General features: G+C 33.8%; 4 protein-coding genes across 4 annotated transcripts; 2 read left to right on the plus strand and 2 right to left on the minus strand.

Moving 5' to 3' along the window:
* Nucleotides 1-1,039: 1,039 nt before the first annotated feature.
* On the plus strand, nt 1,040-5,444 carry LOC106765052 (probable serine/threonine-protein kinase WNK4). The gene is made up of 7 exons (XM_014649540.2): nt 1,040-1,865; nt 2,188-2,453; nt 2,795-3,018; nt 3,107-3,264; nt 3,345-3,648; nt 3,869-4,210; nt 4,894-5,444. The coding sequence occupies exons 1-7, from the start codon at nt 1,815-1,817 to the stop codon at nt 5,376-5,378; spliced, it is 1,830 nt and encodes a 609-aa protein (XP_014505026.1). The 5' UTR covers nt 1,040-1,814; the 3' UTR covers nt 5,379-5,444.
* A 1,434-nt stretch (nt 5,445-6,878) lies between these two features.
* On the minus strand, nt 6,879-8,409 carry LOC106764209 (transcription repressor OFP1). Its single transcript, XM_014648452.2, has one exon. The coding sequence runs from the start codon at nt 8,060-8,062 to the stop codon at nt 6,920-6,922; it is 1,143 nt and encodes a 380-aa protein (XP_014503938.1). The 5' UTR covers nt 8,063-8,409; the 3' UTR covers nt 6,879-6,919.
* Nucleotides 8,410-18,511: 10,102 nt separating this feature from the next.
* LOC106764441 (transcription repressor OFP17-like) lies at nt 18,512-19,645 on the plus strand. The gene has a single exon (XM_014648725.2). It carries the CDS (start codon nt 18,899-18,901, stop codon nt 19,457-19,459), a length of 561 nt encoding a protein of 186 aa, XP_014504211.1. The 5' UTR covers nt 18,512-18,898; the 3' UTR covers nt 19,460-19,645.
* Nucleotides 19,646-19,879: 234 nt separating this feature from the next.
* On the minus strand, nt 19,880-22,298 carry LOC106764203 (protein GRAVITROPIC IN THE LIGHT 1). The gene is made up of 2 exons (XM_022782041.1): nt 21,924-22,298; nt 19,880-21,471 (listed from the first exon to the last, which is right to left on the minus strand). The coding sequence occupies exon 2, from the start codon at nt 21,428-21,430 to the stop codon at nt 20,153-20,155; it is 1,278 nt and encodes a 425-aa protein (XP_022637762.1). The 5' UTR covers nt 21,431-21,471; nt 21,924-22,298; the 3' UTR covers nt 19,880-20,152.
* Between the last annotated feature and the right edge of the window lie 960 nt (nt 22,299-23,258).

Raw genomic sequence — 23,258 nt, forward strand, 5'->3', positions numbered from 1 at the left:
CCAATCACAAAATGACATACGTAAATGATATTCAAATATTGTTCAAAAAATATTATCTAAGTATCATTATTATTTATGTATTTCCTACATCTATGATTTTCATTTATGGATACTGTAAGAAAATATTTTATGTAGAATTTACTTCACATTTAGATTTATACATAATTTATACTTCTTTTTCTGATTCTAAAATTTGTGTTTTCTTTTTTCTAAAGTTGTGTTTGGATAAAAGAATTAAAAGTAGAGAATGAAAAATGAAAAAAAAAGGAGAGGAATAAAGTAAAAATGTGACTGCTTAAACTAGTGAAAAATAAAAATGAAAAAGAAATAGAAATGTTCATGAATGATTTTATTAATGTGATAAAATAAAAAATATGCATTAATAATAAAATTTATAAGAAAATCAAACACAAAGTAAGAGTTCTAAAAATAATTAAAAGACTACTTTGAATAAGTAAACATTCTTAGTGTATTTTAAATAGTGTCATTATATATAAGTAAATATTTATAATCAATTAAATGTCATATTGAATACAATTTTTTAAAACTAATTACTTATCACAATTAAACCATGATACCTTTTTTTTGTGTATACAACTTTAATAACAAGATAAAAATTTAAAATCTTCTACATCCTTTTTAACTCTTTCACCAATAAATCAATCTTAGAAAGTTGATTGAATGATAATATAAAGCAACATATTATACTTAAAGAAACATTAAAACATTATAAAATTTTGTATTAAATTAAATTCATATCATTGAACATGATCAAAAGAGGTAATAGAAGTACAATTATACCCTAACATTAATATATGTATACACATACATAAAATCAATTGAGAGAAGCCATATAATCCAAAAGCAAAAGTAGACAAATTTATTGCTGACAGAGCACTTTACAAGTTGTCTTTCTCCACTCAGTGACCCCACCCTTTGGCACACAGAACAACACAGCAACAATGCTGTCAAGTTATTCAAAAGGGGTTTCACCACCAAACCCACTTCCATCCTAACTTCATTTCATCCTCTGGTTTTACTCTCTTTATCATTATCATTAATATTATAACAACATGTTTTTCACCAACCATTGTTCATTATAAATTTACTCTACAAAGCCTGAAACCACCCAAAATTCTCACCTTCTCAACTTCATCTCCTCTCTGTAATAGTTCCCTCTCTGCATTATCCCACTCTGTTTTTCTCTTCTTGCTCTGTTTCATTGGTCTTCCCCTGTTACTCACCAATGATTACACCAAAGCGGGTCCACAGATTCTTCAAGTTCCGTGCTTTAGTGCATTCCCTTATCTATGCCAACCATTCTTTGTGCCCTGTGAATGCCCAAAACTGACCCTGTGCTCAACCCTTATCTGCCACAAGTCCCCTGCATCCAAAGGAAGTACTTTGACACCAACCTGTCACTTTCCTTGTCAAATAGTACCTCCTTATTCTCCCATCCAATCACCCACACCTTGCCCCACTTTCTCATCCTTGAAACTTTGGTTTTCAAATAGAACAGAAACTAGAAAAATCAAATGGTTGCTAAGGACTATAACCACTTAACATGTACGGTTCTCAACATGGGCAAAATCATGCAGAGCATTGACTATTCTACACTTTTCTGGTTATTTTTTGGGGTCTTCTCTCACGTAAATCATGAAGGAAAGCCTCGAATCTAGGATAATACCATAAGACAATCTTGTTCTATCCCTTTCTTATTTTCTGCACAAAGAAAGCTGCAGCCCGTAAGAGATAGTGTTTCAGCAAATATAAGAGGCTGTTGTCAAGTTAGTACATATAGATAACTATCGATCATGGCAGAACATTGTTATGTGGAAACCGACCCAACTGGTCGTTATGGCAGGGTAAGCTCTAATCCCCTGTTTATCTTTCACTGTATGTTATTCCATTTCTTTAGTCATTTATTATGTTAGGGTTAAAAATATATTTCAATCCTTGTTTTTGTGCATAATAAGTATGGTTTTGTTGTTTTAGATGAGACATACTTTGACCAACATGGTTAGTTTTGTATGAAAGTTTAATCTGTGAGGACTATTTAGTTATTATTAGTCTTCCATAGGTAATCACATATTTGTATGAAGTTATAGAGAGGAAATACTTTGTTTATAAAACTGTGTACTATCAATTATAAATGATTGATATGGGATGTTTGTTATTGATTATTAGTTTGGAGACGTTCTTGGAAAAGGGGCAATGAAGACTGTGTACAAAGCAATTGATGAGGTTCTTGGAATTGAGGTAGCATGGAACCAAGTCAGACTCAACGAGGCCCTTCGCACTCCTGAAGATTTGCAGAGGCTTTACTCAGAGGTTCATCTCCTCAGTACCCTCAAGCATCAGTCCATCATAAGATTCTACACTTCTTGGATTGATGTTGATAACAGGGCCTTCAACTTTATCACAGAATTGTTCACATCAGGGTCACTTAGAGAGTAACTAAACTTCCTTTCCAACTATAAATTAGGCAATTACTCAGTCCCATTATGTAGTTCATCACAAAATTGAGCAACCTAAGACTAACAGTCATCACAAGGATTACTTTTGATACTAAAGAGGCTATTGGAACTTTTAACAATTATGAGATTACAATCATGAGCATAAATGTATGCTGTAACTTTATGCTGTATATGAAAAGCATATAAGAACATAAAGTTGCAATTTACATTTCATGCACTGATTTATTTTCAGTATTTTGAATGATCAGTACTTAACTTCTGGTGGGAGAATACCGAATTCATTAGAGAATTAATTGATGATTTTCTTGCATATGCAGATACAGGAAGAAATATGAGCGTGTCAGCATACAAGCTATAAAGAATTGGGCTCGCCAAATCTTACAAGGTCTTGTTTATCTACATGGCCATGATCCACCAGTTATCCACAGGGACCTTAAATGTGATAACATATTTGTTAATGGTCATCTTGGACAAGTAAAAATTGGTGACCTGGGACTTGCTGCAATTCTTCGTGGATCCCAATCAGCACACAGTGTCATAGGTATTCACTTTTTCTCCAAGGACTGCTTCACATAGAACAGATACTATTATTTGTCATTGTCATTTAAAATTTTCTCCTTTTATGCTAGGTACTCCTGAGTTCATGGCACCAGAGTTGTACGAGGAAGAATACAATGAACTTGCTGATGTGTACTCATTTGGCATGTGTGTGTTGGAAATGCTTACATCGGAATATCCATATAGTGAATGTTCTAATCCAGCCCAAATCTACAAGAAAGTGACATCGGTAATTTCGAATTCTGGTCTAAGTTTCTAGAGATATGTATAGCTGGTTGTTTTATTTAGAAAGGATATTTCATATTTCAGGGAAAACTACCAATGGCGTTTTTCCGGATTGAAGACATGGAAGCACAAAGGTTTATTGGAAAATGCTTGCTACCTGCAGAAAAGAGGCCTTCGGCAAAAGAATTGTTGCTTGACCTGTTTCTTGCATCTGATGATCCATCATCAACAACGAAATTTGCAATTCAGAAGCCATTTTTAAATGCCACTGAGATGGAGAAACTACAATTAAATGATGATCTTCCGAGGACTGGAATGAAAGTGATAGGAAAACTGAATCCTGAAGATGATACTATCTTTCTCAAAGTACAAATTTCTGATAAGAATGGTTCGTAATCTTTTTCTCAATTCAATATCCAGTTTGTTGATTTTAAGGAAACTTCTCTTAATGTTACTTAAGACTCTGAATTACATGCTTTTTTCCATTTGACCTTTAAACAATTGCATATGTTTTGTTAATGAATTTCAGTCTTTTATTAGCTAAACTTTATAAGTAAACATCATCATATTAAAGTAACAATAATTTTTTTTGCTGCCTGTTTCTGCAGGTTCTGTTAGGAATGTATTCTTTCCCTTTGACATTTTCAATGACACCCCTATTGATGTTGCAACTGAGATGGTGAAAGAGTTGGAGATTTCTGATTGGGAACCTTTTGAGATTGCAAATATGATTGATAGAGAGATATCTGCTCTGCTACCTCAGAAGAGGCAAACTAGCTGTTCAGATGCCTTCCACACATTCAGTTATATAGATGATGATGATTGTGATGATAATGATGCACCTCATCATCATTTTCGCTCCTTCTCTTCAAGTTCATCATTCCAAGAATCAATGCCAGATTTTGTCAGTAAAGCTGAGGAAATATCAAGTGGATATTATTGGCTCCATGGTATGTGTACTTGGTCCTTCTCCTTACTGATATTGTGAATGTCTTGTATAATAGCTCCATATATTGAATTGTAGACCACCTTCACACTAGGAAGAAATGTTAGATACTTCAAATAGCCATAGTCTAAGACTACTATGGTTGGAACTAATCTTCACATGACAATGTTATTAACTTTTTCTTATAAATTGGAAAAATTCAACTACATGTATCAGGAATTCATCAAGACTACGAATATGGGATGGTCTTGGACTAGTAAAAGACCTCTTTAGCAATTCACAATTAGTCTACTTAGAAAAAACTTTTTCATAAGCTTAAAGCTAAAATTTGCTTACACGGAAGCTAATTTGTTGGAGTTATTTTCTATTATGTTCTCTAATATTTAACTTTTAATTTTTGTGTAAACTAATGTTTTAGTTTACTTCTATGAAACTAAACAATTCTCTAAAAATGTTGTTGTACCTAAATACAATGTACATAAATACGTGTCAGAGAGTGATTCAAACTGTGATATATGACTTTATCTACTCCTCTTAATTTTTAAAGCTGATTTTTTTATTTTGGTCAACTATATATAGCTGTATTAAATATCAGGCTTCTTTTGGATAGGATTATTTATGTTTTTTTGAAAAATATGTAATCTATTGTTGGTTTAACTACAGTAACATGAGAAACTATTGTTGCAGATGATTCACATGATGATACCAGTTCACGATGCTCTTCACAGGGGACATATTCCAACCTGAATTACTCTTCTGTGGATGATCATCAGGATCAGTACAATATGCCTTCTTTGAGAAAAGATAAACTTCCCATCATGAAGAGTCACTGCAAGGGCAAAAAGGTTTCCCCTGGCGAAGACTTGAGCAATTTCAACCAATGTAAATTCATGGCAGGATCACAGGTTCCTTTTACTAGTAAAAGTAAGATGATGATGAACAATCAAAGGTTAACAAGGAACAGGTCATTGATTGATATAAGGAGCCAACTATTACACCGATCACTGGTTGAGGAGGTCAACAAAAGAAGGTTGTTCAAGACAGTTGGTGCTGTGGAAAATATTGGATTTCAGGCACCTTGTGATGTTACAACAAAAAGGTCACATCATGTATCTGCTGCTAGGAATGAGAACTGTTCAAGGAGGGGCAAGGGGGACAAAAATAAGAGATGAAAACATTTACATGTGTCTCTTGAACATTGAACAATAAATAAATGGAATGCATAGCCTTTTGTGTTATATAAGGTTGAGAAATTATCTTGTTGATTAAATATCGGGTTAATTATCAGATTTCCAACGAAGGAAATGTCAATACTAAAGTTTGGCCACTAGCATAGGCAAAAATAATTGCACTGTTTGGATGAGTTAGGTTCAGATGAATGTGATTAAGTTTATAGATGTACATGGAGCGTGCTTAGCAAAAATAAATGATTTTTGGGGATGAAAGTCTTCTCATAATGCTGGTCCAACGTGTTGTACTATTTCTGTTCTGTAGATGAAAATGAAACTAATTGATGTAACTATTTTAAAAGGAAAATAAAATTTTAACACCATTTTTTGACACCATTTTGACACTGCACACGTGTCAAAATGTGGTTGGACGATTTCAAATTAAAAAACAAACTTTGGTTTTTCTCTTCCAAATATACCCCTGCCTCAACTTTTTTAATTTGAAATCGTCCAATCACAGCTTGACACGTGTACAGTGTCAAAATAGTGTCAAAAAATGGTGTTAAAATATCATTGTCCATTTTAAAAATGATATAACTTGATTGATTTCAAACCACTTGGGCAATAGATGTTATATAACTATGACTGAGAAACTAAACATTATGAATCTTCAATTTGGATCCAAAGTGTGGCATCCTTCCTTTGAACATTTTTATCTGTCTACTACTTAAGAATTCAGTTATGGTAAAATGAGCTTCATGAAAAGGAAACAAGCTTTATAATGATGGACCCCATTTTTGAAAGGTGTGGAGGTGTATCACCATTGCTTGTCTCATTTGTTGTTAGATGCAGCATGGCGTTATTTTCATAGCCATGATTGTAGATATATGCAAATGTAAACATAACTTCAGTGCTAGTTATATGTCCCTTGATCCTGAAGCTTTATAATGGTGGATTGCAGTTGAATAATGATGTTTTAGAGCAGGGATCATTGTTGCCGGTAGTTTAGAACTGTTCTCATATGGAATGGAATAAATGAGAAGATAAAAAAACGTTACTTTTACAATTATTTTTATTACATTAAAATGCTTATATATTCTAACAAAATTAAAGGGAGGCTAAAGACAATATTTCTATATCTTCTTACAAGATCTTTCTATTCTAGATGCAGAATTGCCAACATCATTGCTATGTGATCTAGTGCATTTCATATATCCATGACTGTATCATCGCTTGCATCTGTTACAAAGAGGGCATTTACTACATTTGATGACATGCAAGATCGAAAACAGCTGAGATAGTGACAACATTGATAAGGAAATGGAAAGGGAATTCCACGAGTGTTTTTTAGGCATCAGCAGCTAGATATATGTTTATCACATTGCATAGGAAAATTCAAAAACCAAGCAAGAATCTCAATTGATTCTTAAGATAAATTCAACGTTTCCTGGCATATTCCAGGTTGTCAAAACTTGAGGATGTTGTTAATATGAGGATACCAAATTTACAAGACTATAAACATGAATTGGATAACAATAAGATATTTACATTCTAAGTTGAGCCAAGTCAAACCAAATTTGCTCAAATGCTTTAACAATGAGATCATGATATTCACTTGAATTGAGGGAAAGGTAGCAGGCAAGTAGGTCCTCCAAATCTTTGGATGCTCGGATATTGTTCTCCACAATCATCTCCACCATTGATTCCCTGAAGTCACTCTGAGGATCGAATGAGGACTTCACAACAGCAAAGCCATCAGGAAAGCCTGTGCCCCTTGAGGTTCTGCTTGCAGTGGATGACACACTCCTTCTTGCACAGGCTTGAATTTTTCTGCTAGCAAGTTTTGGAGAATTGATTCTAAGCCTTATGCCAGAAGAATTAGCGAAGGGCTTTCTGTGACTGCTTTTTCTCCTCCTTTGAGTTCTGTTGCCTTCCTCTTTGTTAATTTCAATTGAGAAAGACTCATCATCCTGCAGCTCATCCCATTCAGTTGAACTTCTCGACTCAGTGGCTTCAATGATCTTGTCATCAAACTTCACTGGCTTTGTCAATATTGGAGCAAGACCCAGCTGTGAAATTGCATCAAACCCATCTTGGTTTTCAGAGTTCCCAAGGAAGGAGTCGTTGTTCATGTCAATGATTATGTCATTAGTGGAAGAGCTAACTCTGCAGCTGCCATTAGGGGCCATTCCATTAAGTAAATCAGGAACAGAAAAACTGTCACATTCAGACTCAGAATAAGCATATTGATGGAGATCAGATTCAGAAGAGCTTTCAACTGAAGACACATCGTAATCTGGTGACTGATCTTGGTATGATTTGATCCAATGATTGGTGGAATCATAGTTGGAAGTTGGTACGAAAGACGAAGAAACAACAGTGGGAGAAGGCTTGTAAATGGTTTTTCTCCTAGTCCTTCTCTTGGATGACCTTCTAGGTGAATCAGTGAATGGCATGTCCAAGTCTCTGGTGTGAATGGGAGTGTTGTATAGCTTACCAGCTCTGATCGGCTCAGAGGAGAAATAGTGTGAATATGTTGGCACCGACCTTTGAGATGTTGTTGGTGAAGATACTTTACTCTTCATTACATGAGAACCATTTCTCTTTCTTGATCTGCTCATATCTTTGAGCTTGTAAAACCAAGCATTTGGCATCATATCTGACAACTTAAACCTGTTGTTCCCCATCAGAAACACAGACACAGATACAAAAATACCACTCTAGCTCTCTATCTTTGATATGTTTCCAATTGAGATATGAGATAGAATGGAAGATGAATAAAGGAAGAAAGGTTGGTTTATAACAGGAGAAAAAGAAAAAAATTGAAATTGGTGGTCCAAAAGTGTCCAGCATGAAAGCAAGGGGACCAAGTTTGTCCACCAAATTACTTTCTCTCATCATTGCTTACCAGCAAACATGCACAAAGCTCGTACTGTTTCTATTACTACAACATTATTGGTTTTCTGTATTCACGCTCGTCTAAGCTATCAATTCTATTATAACAACTGCAATATAGTTGTATGATAAACATTCCGTAAAGCACACTATTCATCATTATGAAAAAAAGACATGAACAGAATATATTCATTTCTATTTAGTTTAGGGAGTGAAAGTCTTAACATCAATCATAATTCAAATTAAAAATTATATTTGGAGTCTTAAAATCGTACAAAAAAAAAATCACGAATTAGAAAAAATAATAAAAATATCCTCCTTCTGCAAAAAGCCATTACACTTAATCAACAACCTGAATAGTGGAATTCAGAAACCTCAAGAATTCCAAATGATCTGTGGTAAAATATTAACAAAGAACTAATGGTTTTTTTTCGAAAAGATTCATTAAAGATATACAACACCAATTAAACATGAGTTCAATTCACATAAAAGATTAATATTATCTTCAACTCAATATCTAAAAGCAATGAGTAATTGATACCATTAAGCATCATCTAATCAAGATTATTGATAAACACTCTTTATTAGCCAATGGATCGTGATTAGAAGTCCCTTAATCATAAGTCTATTTTAAAATCTATAAATAGAAGTCAAATATAAGAAAGTAGGTGATTGTATTTATCGCAAATTTAAAAATTTACTATGACTTCCGATAGAATTAATCACTGACTTGAACGTCGAAATATCTTTGACAGGTACAACCGAACGATTTGGGACGTGAACAAGGAAGGATTTTATCTAAGTATACGCATAATAACCTAAGCTAACTGGAAGAAAAGTGTAAAGGAGTGTTTTGTGAATATGCTCGACTCCTCTATGTTCGAAACAATTTCTATTCAATATAAAATTTAGACTCATTCTTAAATTTTCAACTTTTCAACGTGTTGATAGTTGATCCAAAGCAAAGAAACAAAGTACTTAATTACAAGATACGTAGTGTGTTAAAAAGTTGCATGGTAAAAGTGTGTATGTATGATTCATAATGTGACTAATATTGTTGGACGTGGGAGGTTGAAGTCTCTACACACTTTGTATCAGTCATTACTATGCAACAACACTGCTTTCATGTTTGCTTACGATTATCTATTTTCTTTTTCCTTTGTGTTTGTGTGAAATGGTGTGAGATAGCAGCATCAATTTTTGGTGGGAGTTGAAGGATTGAATTTCATGATCTGCTTCTCCACGCTCTGTCTGGGGTGTGTGTGTATATATATATATATATATATATATATATATATATATATATATATATATGTTTGACCTTGAACAACTAATCATGACAACCATTTCTCTTATTAGTGCTCTCTTCACTCATTTATCCCTCAATTCTTGGCTTTATCAATGATGGCATTCTGTGCCTTTTTATCCACAACCCCCACCACATGCATACACAGTGCTTCCTTAACCATCTCTCAAATTATTTCATTTTTCTTCTGGTTTTTGTAATGAAAATAGCTGCATCATTTCATGTCTATGTCCATCTCTTACAGGCCCAATATGTGCATGTAGTTTAGGAAAGTGGGATATTTGATTAGATTAGTTTATAGAATATATTTAAGACATTCATGAAATTAATTGTGATACCATTGTATCCTCTGCTAGCTCCATTACTTAGATATATTTGTGTCATTACAAAATAAAAGTTTTCAGTATGAGCAGTAGCATAAGAAACATTAGATAAATCCAATTTTAATCTTTATTGAAATATATTAAAAACCCTAACCTAATTGTTCCTTCTTCTCTCTCTCCGCCCTTCTGCGCCTCCATCCATCTCCTCTCAACAGCTTCTTCATCTCCTCACATGGATATTTTATCTCAATAAGGAACCAAAACATAGATAACTTGCAAAGGATATTCCTTTTTTTCCTTCTTCTTCATAGATAACTTGAGAATTTTTTATTCTATGGGGTGCAAGAAGAAAAAAGTAGGGTGCACGAGTAATAACCCTTGTTTTGAGCACCTACCATGGGAATTTGAAGAGAACAGACCATGCTACACATACTATGACTGGAAGAATGGGTGCAATTTATTTTTCCGAAAAAGTTTAAAAACAGTTTAGTAAAATTCAGAAAAATTAAAATTATATTTTCAGTTTGAAACAACTTTTTTTTTTTTGTATAGTTTGGGACAATTTATTTTTTTCTTTTTAATTTTATCAGCCTTAATAGTTACAATCTACTGTTATTTTTATTTATAATTAAATATAATTTTCATTCCTTAACTTTTAAAATTAAAATTAATTTCCTCTTAAAACTTTAATTTAAGTTAATTTTTTAATTTTAAAGTGTATAAATTTAATTTTTTTAACTAAATTTTATTAGATTTTTTTGAAATTTTAAATGTTTCACAATAAAATTTAAGTTGTTTATTTCATTCGATATATTAGATAAAAAAATGTATTTTGAAATTTTAAACAAATTTAATAAAATTTGATTAAAATAACTAAATTAATACATTTTATCAGTTAAAAATTACATCAAAATTTAAAAGAAAAACAATTTTAATTTTTATAAAGTTATGAAATTAAAAATATATTTAATCATTTTATCTAATTAAGGATTTTATCTAATTAAGGGATGAACGATATTAAATAGAAAGAAGTCTTTCACATATCTTCTATTATAGAAAAAAGGTATTTTGCTTCATTAATTTATTTTTATATGAATAGGGGAGATTTGCCTCTTCTTTCTTTGTTTATTTATCTATAGTTTTTTCTCCTACTTTGTTATCAAAAGATCATCGTAACAACAGATGTAAAGATTAATTGACTTACTGGGAAGGAAGAATCACTCATATTGACCAAACTAAACAAGTAAAGAAAATGGGGATTTCATCCTATATCTTCAAATATTTCAAAAAGCAAGATTGTATTCCTAATTAAAAGTAATTAAAATATTATTAATTTTTAATAAAAAAAAGAAGAATTTTTTACCATATTATTTTAATAACGTTCACTTTTTAACAACTTTTTCTTTCTTTGAAAATGGTTGTTTCTCTTTCGAATTTCAAGTTCTCTTTTTTTGTTTTCTTTTATTTCCCCAAATACAATTTCAGTGTTAACTTAAAAGGTAAAAATAGATAGGATGTTTGAAGAGATAAAACACACAAAACTTATCATTCAAATAATAAAAAAGAGTGTTTATATTCATTTACATTTAATCAAAACACGGTTGGATCACACGTTAGATTGTGATCTCTAATTTATTGAAACTACCATATAAAATAGGAGAAAGTTATGCAACAACTAAAAACATAACAAATAAACAGATAAAAAAAATCCTTTAAAAAACCGGATAATTCCTTTCTTAAACTAATGCATCTACACTAGTTATTCCAATCAAATTACGAAGCCTCTCAAACTAGTCCAACTTTAGGGGTTTCGTCATAATGTCTGCTAACTGATCTTGAGAGCTGCAAAAGCTTAGCTTGACTACTTGATAACGGTAATTCTTACCATTATATATGGTGCAATTTTCTTACCAAATCAACTCTCTTGAAGTTTGAAACATGCTTAATCCTCTCTTTAATCTAACTTTGTAAATAACTTCAGCTTAGGTTACACACACATCTAGTTTCATCACTAATTCCTCAAATTTTGTAAGAACTGTGTGCTTTGGAAGGAAATCCAAACTATCAAGAGTGGGGAGCCAAGAAATAGCTAAAAAAGGAAGTTTTGAAGATGTGTCTTTGCAAAAATGGTGCCTGGGCGCCCTTCAACTCGCTGTTGCAGCTAAATCTCCACTCCTGGGCGCCCTTTAGTTCACTGTTTTTCCCAAAATCTGGCGCTTGGGCGCCCCTTGATTCACTGTTGGTGCTTAATTATGGCGTCCGGGCGCCCCAGGAAAGGGGGCTGAGCGCGACTTTTTGCTGACATGGCACCCTAGACCTATAAAAGGCTCACATTCAACGAGGGTGCCATCTTCTTACCAGCCGAAGCTCAGAAACACATTTTTTGGGCCTTTAGGAGCTGGTTTTGGGCTGTGAGAACTCTTCATTCTTCCTCCTTAGGTCTCTATCTACTCCATTTTCTTCCATTGTAAGCTCAATTTCTCCATGACTATGGAGAGCTAAGTTCGTTTCTGTTGGGGAATGATGTAAACTATAAAACTCACTTGTAAATGCACTTGGTTTCAATGAAAATATGCTTCTTTCATTACTTTCTAGTGTTTATGTTCTTTGCTTAAAGCTTGTTATGACTTGATCAACCATAACATGATGTTAGGGTTTTCTTAATATTGGGAAATGTTGTGTGAACCTTGAACTGGACTAAACACCTAAAGGAAATAGTGTCTAGGGATAGAGCTAGGACCTTTGGTTGTCTTAAACTTCTTTTCTTAATGGGGATGAACTTGTTAGGTTGCTAAAGGATTGAGATTTAATAAGTAAATCTAGGCTTTCTCACCAAGGGATTGGGTTTAAGTAACTTAGCAAGTTGACAAGAGCAATTAATTGAAGAAGAAGTGATTGTGCATTTGCATAGGAGTGTAATAGTTGAAATCATTCTCCAACATATCCATTCCATATTATCTCAAATCATTTCATTCTCAAGAGTTTTGACCCCAAGAAGTTCACTTTATCATTTATGCATTATGTTTAGTTTCACTGCACAAATTCACATTAAAGGGATTATTCTTTAGTCTTAGTTAGATATTTATACGACTGTAAAGTATTAACCGAGTCTCGTGGAAAACGATATGCAGTCTTACCGGTTTTACTACTTGAACGATTTAGTATGCTTACCAAACTACTCCATCATTCACCAAGTCTCGAAGAAAGTGAAACTTTATATCTATGTGTTTACTTTTTCCATGAAATATTGGGTGTTTGGGTAGTTGTATTGTGCAGCTAATATCACACAAAATCTCAACTTCAGTCTCATTTTTAAGCACAATCTGTTCTAACAATCTGTTAAGCAAAATACACTGACAAACACATAGAGCTACTGGTATATATTCTACTTCTATTGTAGATAAAGCTACCACATTTTGCTTCTTGGATGCCCACGAAATTGTCCTTGTCCCTAGCATAAACACATACCCATAAGTGCTTCTTCTACCATCAAAGTCTTCAGCATAATCACTATCTGAAAAAGCTAATAGTCTTAAAATGTTAGTTCCCTTCTTGTACCAAATTCCAAGACTAGTTGTTCCTTGGATATACCTCATAATGCGTTTTGTTGCCAGCCAATGTGTTGTAGTGGGATTAGTCATGAATCTGCTGAGTAAACTCATTGTGTACATTAAATCTAATCTAGTGGCAGTCAAATAGATCAGACTTCCAACTAGTTGCTTAAACAAAGTTTCTTAAACACTCTGTTTCTCTGTTTTCTTTGTTAGACGAGTTCCTAACACTATGGGATTTTTCACAACCTTGTTGTTCTGCATTCCAAAACGTGATAAAATTTCCAATGCATATCTCCTCTGACAAATAAATATTCCAATAGAATATTGTTTGGCCTCAATGCCAAGAAAGTGACTCATTATACCTAAATCAGACATGTTAAAATGAGTCATCATGGATTGCTTAAATTCCTCACTCATAATTTCATCATTTCCAGTGAATATCAAATCATCAACATATAAACTAACAATTAAAATTTTATCTCCTTGTGATCGAGTGAACAAAGTGTGTTCATTAGGATATTTCTCGAATTTTTCTTGTGCAAAGTAGGTCTCAATTTTGTGGTACCATGCGTGGGGTGATTGTTTAAGGCCATACAAAGCTTTCTTCAATCGATATACCTTCTCTTCTTCTCCCTTTTTAAAAAAAACCTTCTGGTTGTAGAACAAAGACATCTTCTTTTAACTCTCCATGAAGAAAGGCATTATTGACTTCAAGTTGAAAAACCTTCCAACTAAAGTGAGCAGCTGTTGCCAAAATTAATCTAATGGTATCCATTCTAGCAACAGGAGCAAATACTTCAGTATAGTCAATCCCATGTCTTTGTGCATATCCTTTTGCTACAAGCCTTGCCTTGTGTTTTTCTACCATCCCTTCTGCATTTAATTTAGTTTTAAAAACCATTTAACTCCAATTTGTGTAACTCCTCTTGGTAGTGATGTGAGTTCCCATGTATGATTCTTCTTTATAGCTTCTATTTCTTTCATCGTAGCATTTTTCCAATGTGTACTTCTAACTGCTTCTTCAAATGACATTGGGTCAATTTCAGTCAGCAACATGGCTGCCAAATTTTCTTCTTCTAGCAAACTTGCACTTGTATCATAGTCTACCAACCACCTAAGTGCTCTTCTTACTCGTGCACTCCTTCCTTGAGATGAACATGTTGGGGTATTGTCCAGGTTTGCACTGCTGCCTTCTTCACTGTTTTCACTGGTATCAACATCAAATGCTATTTTTTCTGTTGCACTGTCATTTACTACTTCATAAATTATCTCTTCTTATTGAGTTTCTATCTTCAAACTGCTCCAGTTCCAACTTTCTTTTTCCTAAAAAAACATCTTTGCTAATGATCACAGTTTTTGTGGCTGGATCATCATAATCTCCAAGCTTTAGACTCATCACTAATGCCCAGAAAAATACATTTTCTGTTTTTTTCATCCAGCTTCACTCTTTTCTGGTCTGGGATATGTGCATGGGCCACACACCCAAAAATTCTGAAATGTTTCACTACTGGTTTCCTACCGCTCCAGGTTTCTTCTAGAGTAACATCCTCTACAACAGCTATTGGGCATCTGTTTTGAATATGCACACACCATTTGACAGGTTTTGGCCAAATCACCTTGGGAACATGCTTCTCATTTAACATAGAACGAACTGCATTCATAATCGCTTTATTCTTTTGTTCGATTACACCATTTTGCTGAGGATGATAAGGTGTTGTTAATTGTCTTCTATGCCTTTCGTGTGACAAAATTCTTCAAACTCATTAGAGAGAAACTCTCCACCTCAGTTTGTACGTAAGAGAGTATAGGAAGTCTTGCTTCTCTCTCAACTTGTGCCTTGAACATCTTGAACTTTGCTAATGCTTCTGATTTTTCATGCAAAAAATATACCCAAGTCTTCCTAGTAAAATCATCAATGAATGTTAGAAAGTACCTTTTACTGTTGTGTGAAACTGGTTGGATAAGCCCACACACACACACACACACACACACACACACATATATATATATATATATATATATATATATATATATATATATATATATATATGAATATACTAGTTGTAGTCGTTGAGATGCTCTCCTGGTACTGTAACTTGGAAACGAACTTCTGGATTGTTTTCCAGCCAAACATGTAGAACATATTTTCTGCTGATGGACTAAAGCAGGTAGGCCTATTACCATTTCTTTTTCAGCCAAGATACTCAATGCTTTGTAATTTAGGTGGGCAAAACGACAATTCCATTAATAAGCTTCACTGGTTTCTGATTGGAGAAACAATGATTGTGTTTGAGTCATAAATGTTGTAAAATAGAACATTATATTCCCACTCATATGGGTTTTCATAATCAAACCCCTTGTAGAATGAAACACCTTGCAGGAGCCATCTGAAATTAAAATAGCTAAACCTTTTTCTTGTAGTTGTCTAGTACTCGGCAAATTATTTTTAAGTTCAGGAATATAATATACTTCAGTTAGTACCTAGGCGATGTCATTAACATGCATCCGAATACTACCTTTTGTTTCCATTGTCATATGAGTATCATTGCCAAGTTTTACTGTCTTGGAATGTTCTTCTTCCAAATTCAGAAACCATGCTTTGTTTCCTGTCATATGATTGCTACCACCAGAATCAAAATACCACCGTTCATCCTCTTGCATTTGTTGCTCCTCGTGTGCCATTAGGAGAATTTCCTCTTCATCATTAAATTCAGCATAGTTAACTTTATTGTCCCAATCAAGGCATTCATATTGGAAATTCTCTAGCCTATGACACTTGAAACACTTAATGGTGGCCTTGTTGAATGGTTGTCTTCCTCTTCCTCTGCCATGATTGCCTCTAAACCCACCACGACCTCTACCTCTGTTAGGCTTCTCCTCTTGAGTGCTTTTGCTACTGGTGTGCTCATGGGTTACTTTGCGTACATGTTCTTCCTTTTTATACCCCTGTCATTCGTTGCTCATGCACCAATAGACTCCCATGTAACTCATAATTTTTTTTTATTATATTTTTAGCATAAGCTAAATATAGTGGAGGTTTTTTTTACACACATAATAGATTGACTATTCTTTTTTTTTTTTTTTGACATCGAGAATCCGATTTCAAGATTCAATTTTATCTCTTTTGGATTTTCATATCCCATAATATATTTTTTCTTCAAATTCAATTCGCTCTTCTTCGAATGTTGACATCTAATTCGCACTCGATTATATATCAAAATCCAATAAAGAAAAAAATCAAATTTTAATACCGATCGGATTTCAACATCCGATTACTTGTTAATTGGATTTTAATATCCGATGAGAGTTTTATTATAAATTCATACACCTGATGCAAGAATATTAAAAAAGAAAAAAAAAAAACTCTCTATGCCAACCACCAACACAACACTAGCACTCCAGTTGCGTCGAACACGAACAACCTCTCAAAAACACTCTCAAATCTCTCTCAATCTCTTTGAAATGAAATAGGTACATGGATGAGAGTGGAAACTGAAGTATATATTCAACATTTGTTCATTCATTGCACATTGAATTCCTTCGGTCAAAATTTTTTAAAGTACAATAATCTCATTAATTATGACGGCATTTCTAGAAATTGGAAATGCAAGATAAAATCCTTGGAATTGCAGATGAAACGTCCAAAGAAAATAAGAACAAACCATTGGGAAAATTCAAATTGTAAATTCCGAGTGCCAATAACAGACCCCTTAAACAGTTTATTTCAAGCCCAATAAGATTGTAAATGGTTCCAATTTTATAATTTAACACCCCCACAATAACTGCACCACCACACTAAAAAAAACTAGAGTACCATTATCGCTATTCTCACCACTCCCGGCATTGTCGCTTTCATCGTCCCTAAAAAAAAAGAGAAAAAAACACTTGCAAATGAAGTACAAGAGAGAAAATTGAGAAAAACACTTTCCTATAAGGTATTTTATGCGTTTTAGAAAATTCTTTCCAAAACACATTTCATGTAGAATATTCCTAAAAACTGTTCCAGAAAAACATTATACGCATTTCAAAAAGTTCATTCCAAAACTTTTATTTCGAAATTTGTTTTCCGAAGTATATTTCACACATTCCGAAAATTTTGTTCTGAAAATCCTACTTTGTTTTTTTTTTTCCAAAAATTATTTAATGAGTTGTGGAAATTTTATTCTAAAAGTCTTATTTTAAAAAGTTTGTTTCGAAACTTTTCCAAAATATGTTATCCAAAAATCACTTTTACAAAGTAAACGAGTCATTTCTTAAAAAAAAATAAAAATAAATTAAAGTGTACATGGTACAGGAAGTAAAACCTTCCTGATTTCAGCATAATTAACCTTTTGATGATTTCCAAAACTACTAAAAAGTAGCGTTCGTTACATATAATAATTTATTTCACTTGTCTCTTTTTGTTCATCGATCAACAAAATGCCAGGAAAATAAAATAACAGACAACACTGAAGACACAGCCGAAATTCCCTTTACCCACCAACTCCACTAACTCTAATAATCCATCACCTAATATCCTTAGCTATAACAGCCAAGCATATCATTACAAGCACGAATGCGTTTGTTTAAGTTTTTTTAGAATTTCTTTCAATCAAACCAATATATCTTGTTAAGACTATTTTTGTAGAGAGATACAATATACACATAAATTTCTACACTGATGAGATATTGTCCATTTTGAATCAAATCTTTACAAATTTGCTTTTGACGTAAAACATTGTCTTTATCTAAAATTTTTCCCATGTTTGCTTATATTATCCTAGAAGTCAGAACAATGGAGAATCCTACTAATTAACACTAAGTACATGAGAGATATTAGAATGAGCATGAAGATAAATAAAAGAAAAACATCTTTTAACAACACTTTTTTAACAATTTTTTGAGAATGCATACGTGTTTATAATTGGTCCGTTTTTAATATTTTTTGAACATAAATTCAAATAGACCACTAAAGTTATGACACGTGTCTCGTTGTCATAAAAGTTGTCAAAAAATGTTGTGAAAAAAGTTGTCAAAAAGTGTTGTCAAAATATCATCAAAATGTTATTTTTCCTCAAATGAATGTTCATAGTACAGCTAAAGACAGCACTGCTTCATTCCCTTAACGCGTAAGTTGTGTGGTAACATATTCATGCTACTGCTATGCCATTTCTATCCAATGCCACATCACTGAAAGACGTGAACCCCACACACACCAGCTAACTACACAATAAGCACAACTTGTTAAAGACCTCACACCCTCTCAACGCACCAATAGACTGCTCCTCTTTCTCTCTAACCAACACCACAACCTCAATCTCTCCGAGTTAACAACAGCTTAGGTTCCAACAAACATAACATCCACCTATAACAGTGATCACAAGCAACAAAAGCCACCATCCTATAGTAGTAGTGCACTAAAGCACTCTACTTTCTTCAACAACACTCCTCTCTTGCTTGTTAGAGATGAAAGGGAAAGCATTGGGTGTCTTTAAATCCAAGCTTCTCAACCCATGCAAAAGGCTACTATTCTTCTTCAGACTTAAACCCAAGAAGCCTGTGTTTATAAGAGCTCTCAAGTTCCGAGCTCATAAGTCCTCATTCCCTAAGGCCTTCCCCAAAAGACCAACAACTATGTCTTCTTTGTTGCAATCAGTGTTTCGTTCTCCAAAGAAATCTAAGCACACAAACACAGTGCAAGGACTCAGGAGTCCCTCCAATGTTCATGAAACTCCACTCTTTCCTTCGCCGCTTACACCGGCTTGTACAAAGGCTTGTGAAGTGGAGAAAAGTGAAGAAGGTTCGAGACAAGAGGTGGAAGATGCCTGCAGGAGTTTTGAGAATTATTTGGTGGAGATGATTGTGGAAGAAGGGAAGACCAGGGACTTGATGGATGTGGAGGAACTTTTGTATTGTTGGAAGAACCTTAAGTGTCCTGTCTACATTGATTTGGTTAGTAGATTTTATGGAGAGCTTTGTAAGGACTTGTTTTCTCCTGGCACTGGGGACAGTAACAGTTCCCAGTGAAGGCATAAGGAGAGAGTGCGAGAGTAAATAGATATTGATTTATTAATTTTCAATTGAGTGTTCCCACAAAATTGGATGTGTGCAATCTATAAGTGTAGTAGTTTTTATGAAATGATCCATCTTGACTTATTTATCTCAGTTTTGATGAAATAAGACTATCCCAAAATCTCAACACCTATGGTGTTACATAGTTCAGACTCTTGATTTTGTTTGAAAAAACTGAATTCTTGCTTCTTGTCTTTTGGCAATAATCAAGATTAGCATTTTAGGATGAAAATGTAAAAAAGACTTGTATGGCCATTATGAATCTCTAGTATGATGGCATTTTAACTATGAAAACACATTATGATCCTAAATAAACCAATAACAGCATACTGTCACTATGTTACGAATAAAATAAAGTGCATTCATGAAAAGCAGTTTTACATGAACACCTATTTACAGTTTATAGAGAAATTTGAAAGGTTAAAACGAAAAATACAGAGCAGTAAGGAAATTTAAGACCACTGTAGCTACTAGCAATATCAGGTCTCTAATTAATAGAAAAGATTACAACACAGAGCTGATGGTTTAAGGTTCTAGCATTACCTAGTAGTCATGGTTATCTTGACTAGCTAAGGTACCATTCAAATAACTCTAGTACAAAATTTAAGTGGTTCTGTTAGCTGAATTACCAGTTAAAAAGGCCACCATTTAGCTTGAACATTTTGACACATAAACTCGGGACTTCACCACCATCTTTCCAATTTTAAACCCTGGCATGATCATGAATTGAACTTTGTGGGTCGTTCTTTCTTCATCTGAAACCATTGCACTCTCCTTTTCTTCTTCAACAGATTCCATGTACAAGTTGGAGAACGCACTTCCTCTGTTCACGGAAAATAGGGTTGCTGCAGAATCTATAGACCGAGCAGATCCAAGTAAAACCCAAACCCATTTTGCCATCTTAGCAAACAATTGATAGAACTCAGTTCTAGGGTGCTTGCCACTCATTATAAACGTCCGGTGATCCAAATTGCCGAAGAATGACTCTTCCATTTTGGGATGCACAACGAGAAGGTATTTTTCTTGAGAAAATTTGGCAAAATGTGAATGTGGATTCTCCATCAGTGCATCAAAAGGGTCATCAAACTTCATAATATCACTCACATCATAAGATGTTAAAGCAGCACCATGAAACATTCTGCGAGCAATGTATGACTCAAAAGCATACTTCTTGTCACACCTTTTGGAATAAACAACACCATTCTCAATAGAACTTGCAGCCCTATCAAGGTCCCAACCCGAAGCTTTCATCAAGCTAATCATTGGTTTTGCAAAATCATGAATGGACTTTGAAGCAGCCTTGAAGATATCCTGAAACTCAGTAACACTAAAAAAACCTGCCCTCCTTTTCTCCAAACTTATCTGCTTGATCTTCTCTGTGAGATTTTTATTCCCTATCTCTAAATCCAGCAGCTGGCGCCGCAACCGGACAATCTCAGAATCTTTGGCACTGTTTTGAGACTTAAGCTTCCCCAACAGTGCTTCCTTGGCCACAATCTCAGCCATTATGGCAGCAGAACGAGAGGCATTGAACCTTGCTTTCTTGCAATGTTTCTGTGTGTATTCGCGCTTGAACTTGCAAATCTTCTCAAGCTCAGCAACAACCAGGTCATCAGCAGCAACTATTTTCAGAGGGTCATAAGGGATATGCGCCTGCTGAAGCTGAAGGTATGCCAATTTCAGAGCTGAAACAGCATCAAATATCTTCCTCGTGACCTCCAAACCAGCACAAGCCTTCTCCTTGGCTGGCAGTTCAATGGGGTGGGGGTGCACTTTCTGGTGATAGCATTTGCTCTCTTCATTACTGTTTTCACTCAAAGGAGTCTCATTGCAAATGGGTCTGTGCAAGTGAGGGAGATTGGGGATTTCAGAGGAAAACACCCCAATAGACTTCAATCTACAAACTTTGGCAAACTTGCAGACCATTTCTGATATGTTATTTGAGTTGGGTTTCACTGGCTTAGTATCTGAGCATTCCATGGTAAAAAAGATCAAACCTTGAGCTCATACAAATAGATCCAGCAGTGATCCTTGCTTCAACAAACAAGTAAGCACTTCACCAAATCCAGATAAAAAGAAGCAAAACACTCACTCAAAGCGCATTTAATGAAATGTGGTTTTCTAACCACATAGCAAACACTTAATAACTCAGCCAGAGCCAAGATTCCGGGCACAAACACCAGGTAGTGGTGGCAAGTAGGATCCCAGATTAAAGAATGTAAGAAAATCTGTTTATTTAAAAATTTTAAATATCAAACATAAAGCCTAAATGTTTCCCAAGTCACATTTCAACACCTAAAAAACCTCATTGCTGTATTCAAACTTCACAACACAACACAATTAAAAACGCCACTAAAAGAAAGAGCCAAAACCCATTTGAGTTTCAAAGGAAAGAAAGAAGGCAGAACCAAAACCTAACCAGAATGTGGAAGTGTAGTGGGAGGAATAGTGATGAACAGTACAAGGTTGCAAGTTCTCTCAGTTGGAGTTCAGTGTTTGTTGGCACCATCTTCTGTCTGACATATGAAAGTTTGAAACTTGAGCGAATACACATTCATAAGTGTGTGTTTGCTTCGTGCGAAACGCGAGAAAGTCATTGTTTATTCATTATTACCATGTTATTTTATTATTATTTTGGGTGTTTGGGAAAGGTGTAAGAAGCAGGAAAGGGAATCTTAATCTGTACCGTTTCAAAAAAAATGAAAGATTTTCTCAGAGGAAATGGAGAGAGAGAAAAGGTGTGCGTGTAAATGTACATGCAGAGCAGGAAGGGACACGCGCAAACCAGTACCAAAAACGAAGTTTGAAGAAAACAATGAAACCATAAAGCAATAATATGCACGCGAGGTTGTTACTACTTGTTTGGTTTCTTTCGAAATCATGGATCCCCATGCAGATGCATCCAACGCCACTCATTGATTCCCTACAAACACAGAACAAGTGATCGTGACCGTTCATTCTTTGTGCGTGTGTCATGTTGATACCAATACTGCTATTACTACAGTGGCGTTTTCTCTTAGCAATTTTTTTATTCTATTTTTCAAACTCATCAATCCCCCATTAATGCTTTTATTAGCATACAAAAGAACTTCATATTCATGGGTTTTTAGTTTTTAATAAATATTAAAACATTTGTTTCACTCTTGTACATTATTATATTTATATATTTATCAATACAAACCAAAAATAATCGACGGATGTTATTATATTTAAAGCACAACTCATTCATTACTTAATACTATATGTTAATTTAATAAATCATAATTTAACAGTTCAATCCTCATTCGTTATTTTAAGATTATATTTATGTGTGAATGTTCAAAAGTTTACATAATAATATTTATAATTCTATGGTTAGATATTGTAACCTTACAGTGTGAGATATGGATTTGTGTATATCTATTTTCATACCTGATATATAAATTCATACATATATTTGTTTACAATATTTTATAAGTATATGAAACTTGTATGTTATCTTCATTTTTTAAATAATGAATATTCTCATATTTTAACTCTACAATTAATTTTCTCATAAAGATAATACAATAAAAATATGATATTATAAATTTATTTTGCTGATAAAACAATCATGAACTAAATATCAAAAGAAGTTTTATTTTCTTTCCTTCTATATAAAAAAAGGAATAATTAAAGTTACATAATATTTTTTAAGTAGATTATAGAATAATAATTATATAAATGTCAAGTAAATTATAAAAGGAAAGTAAATTATCGAAGCATAAATGATTAT

The sequence above is a fragment of the Vigna radiata genome, chromosome 6 (assembly GCF_000741045.1).
Source record: "Vigna radiata var. radiata cultivar VC1973A chromosome 6, Vradiata_ver6, whole genome shotgun sequence".
NCBI lineage: Eukaryota > Viridiplantae > Streptophyta > Magnoliopsida > Fabales > Fabaceae > Vigna > Vigna radiata.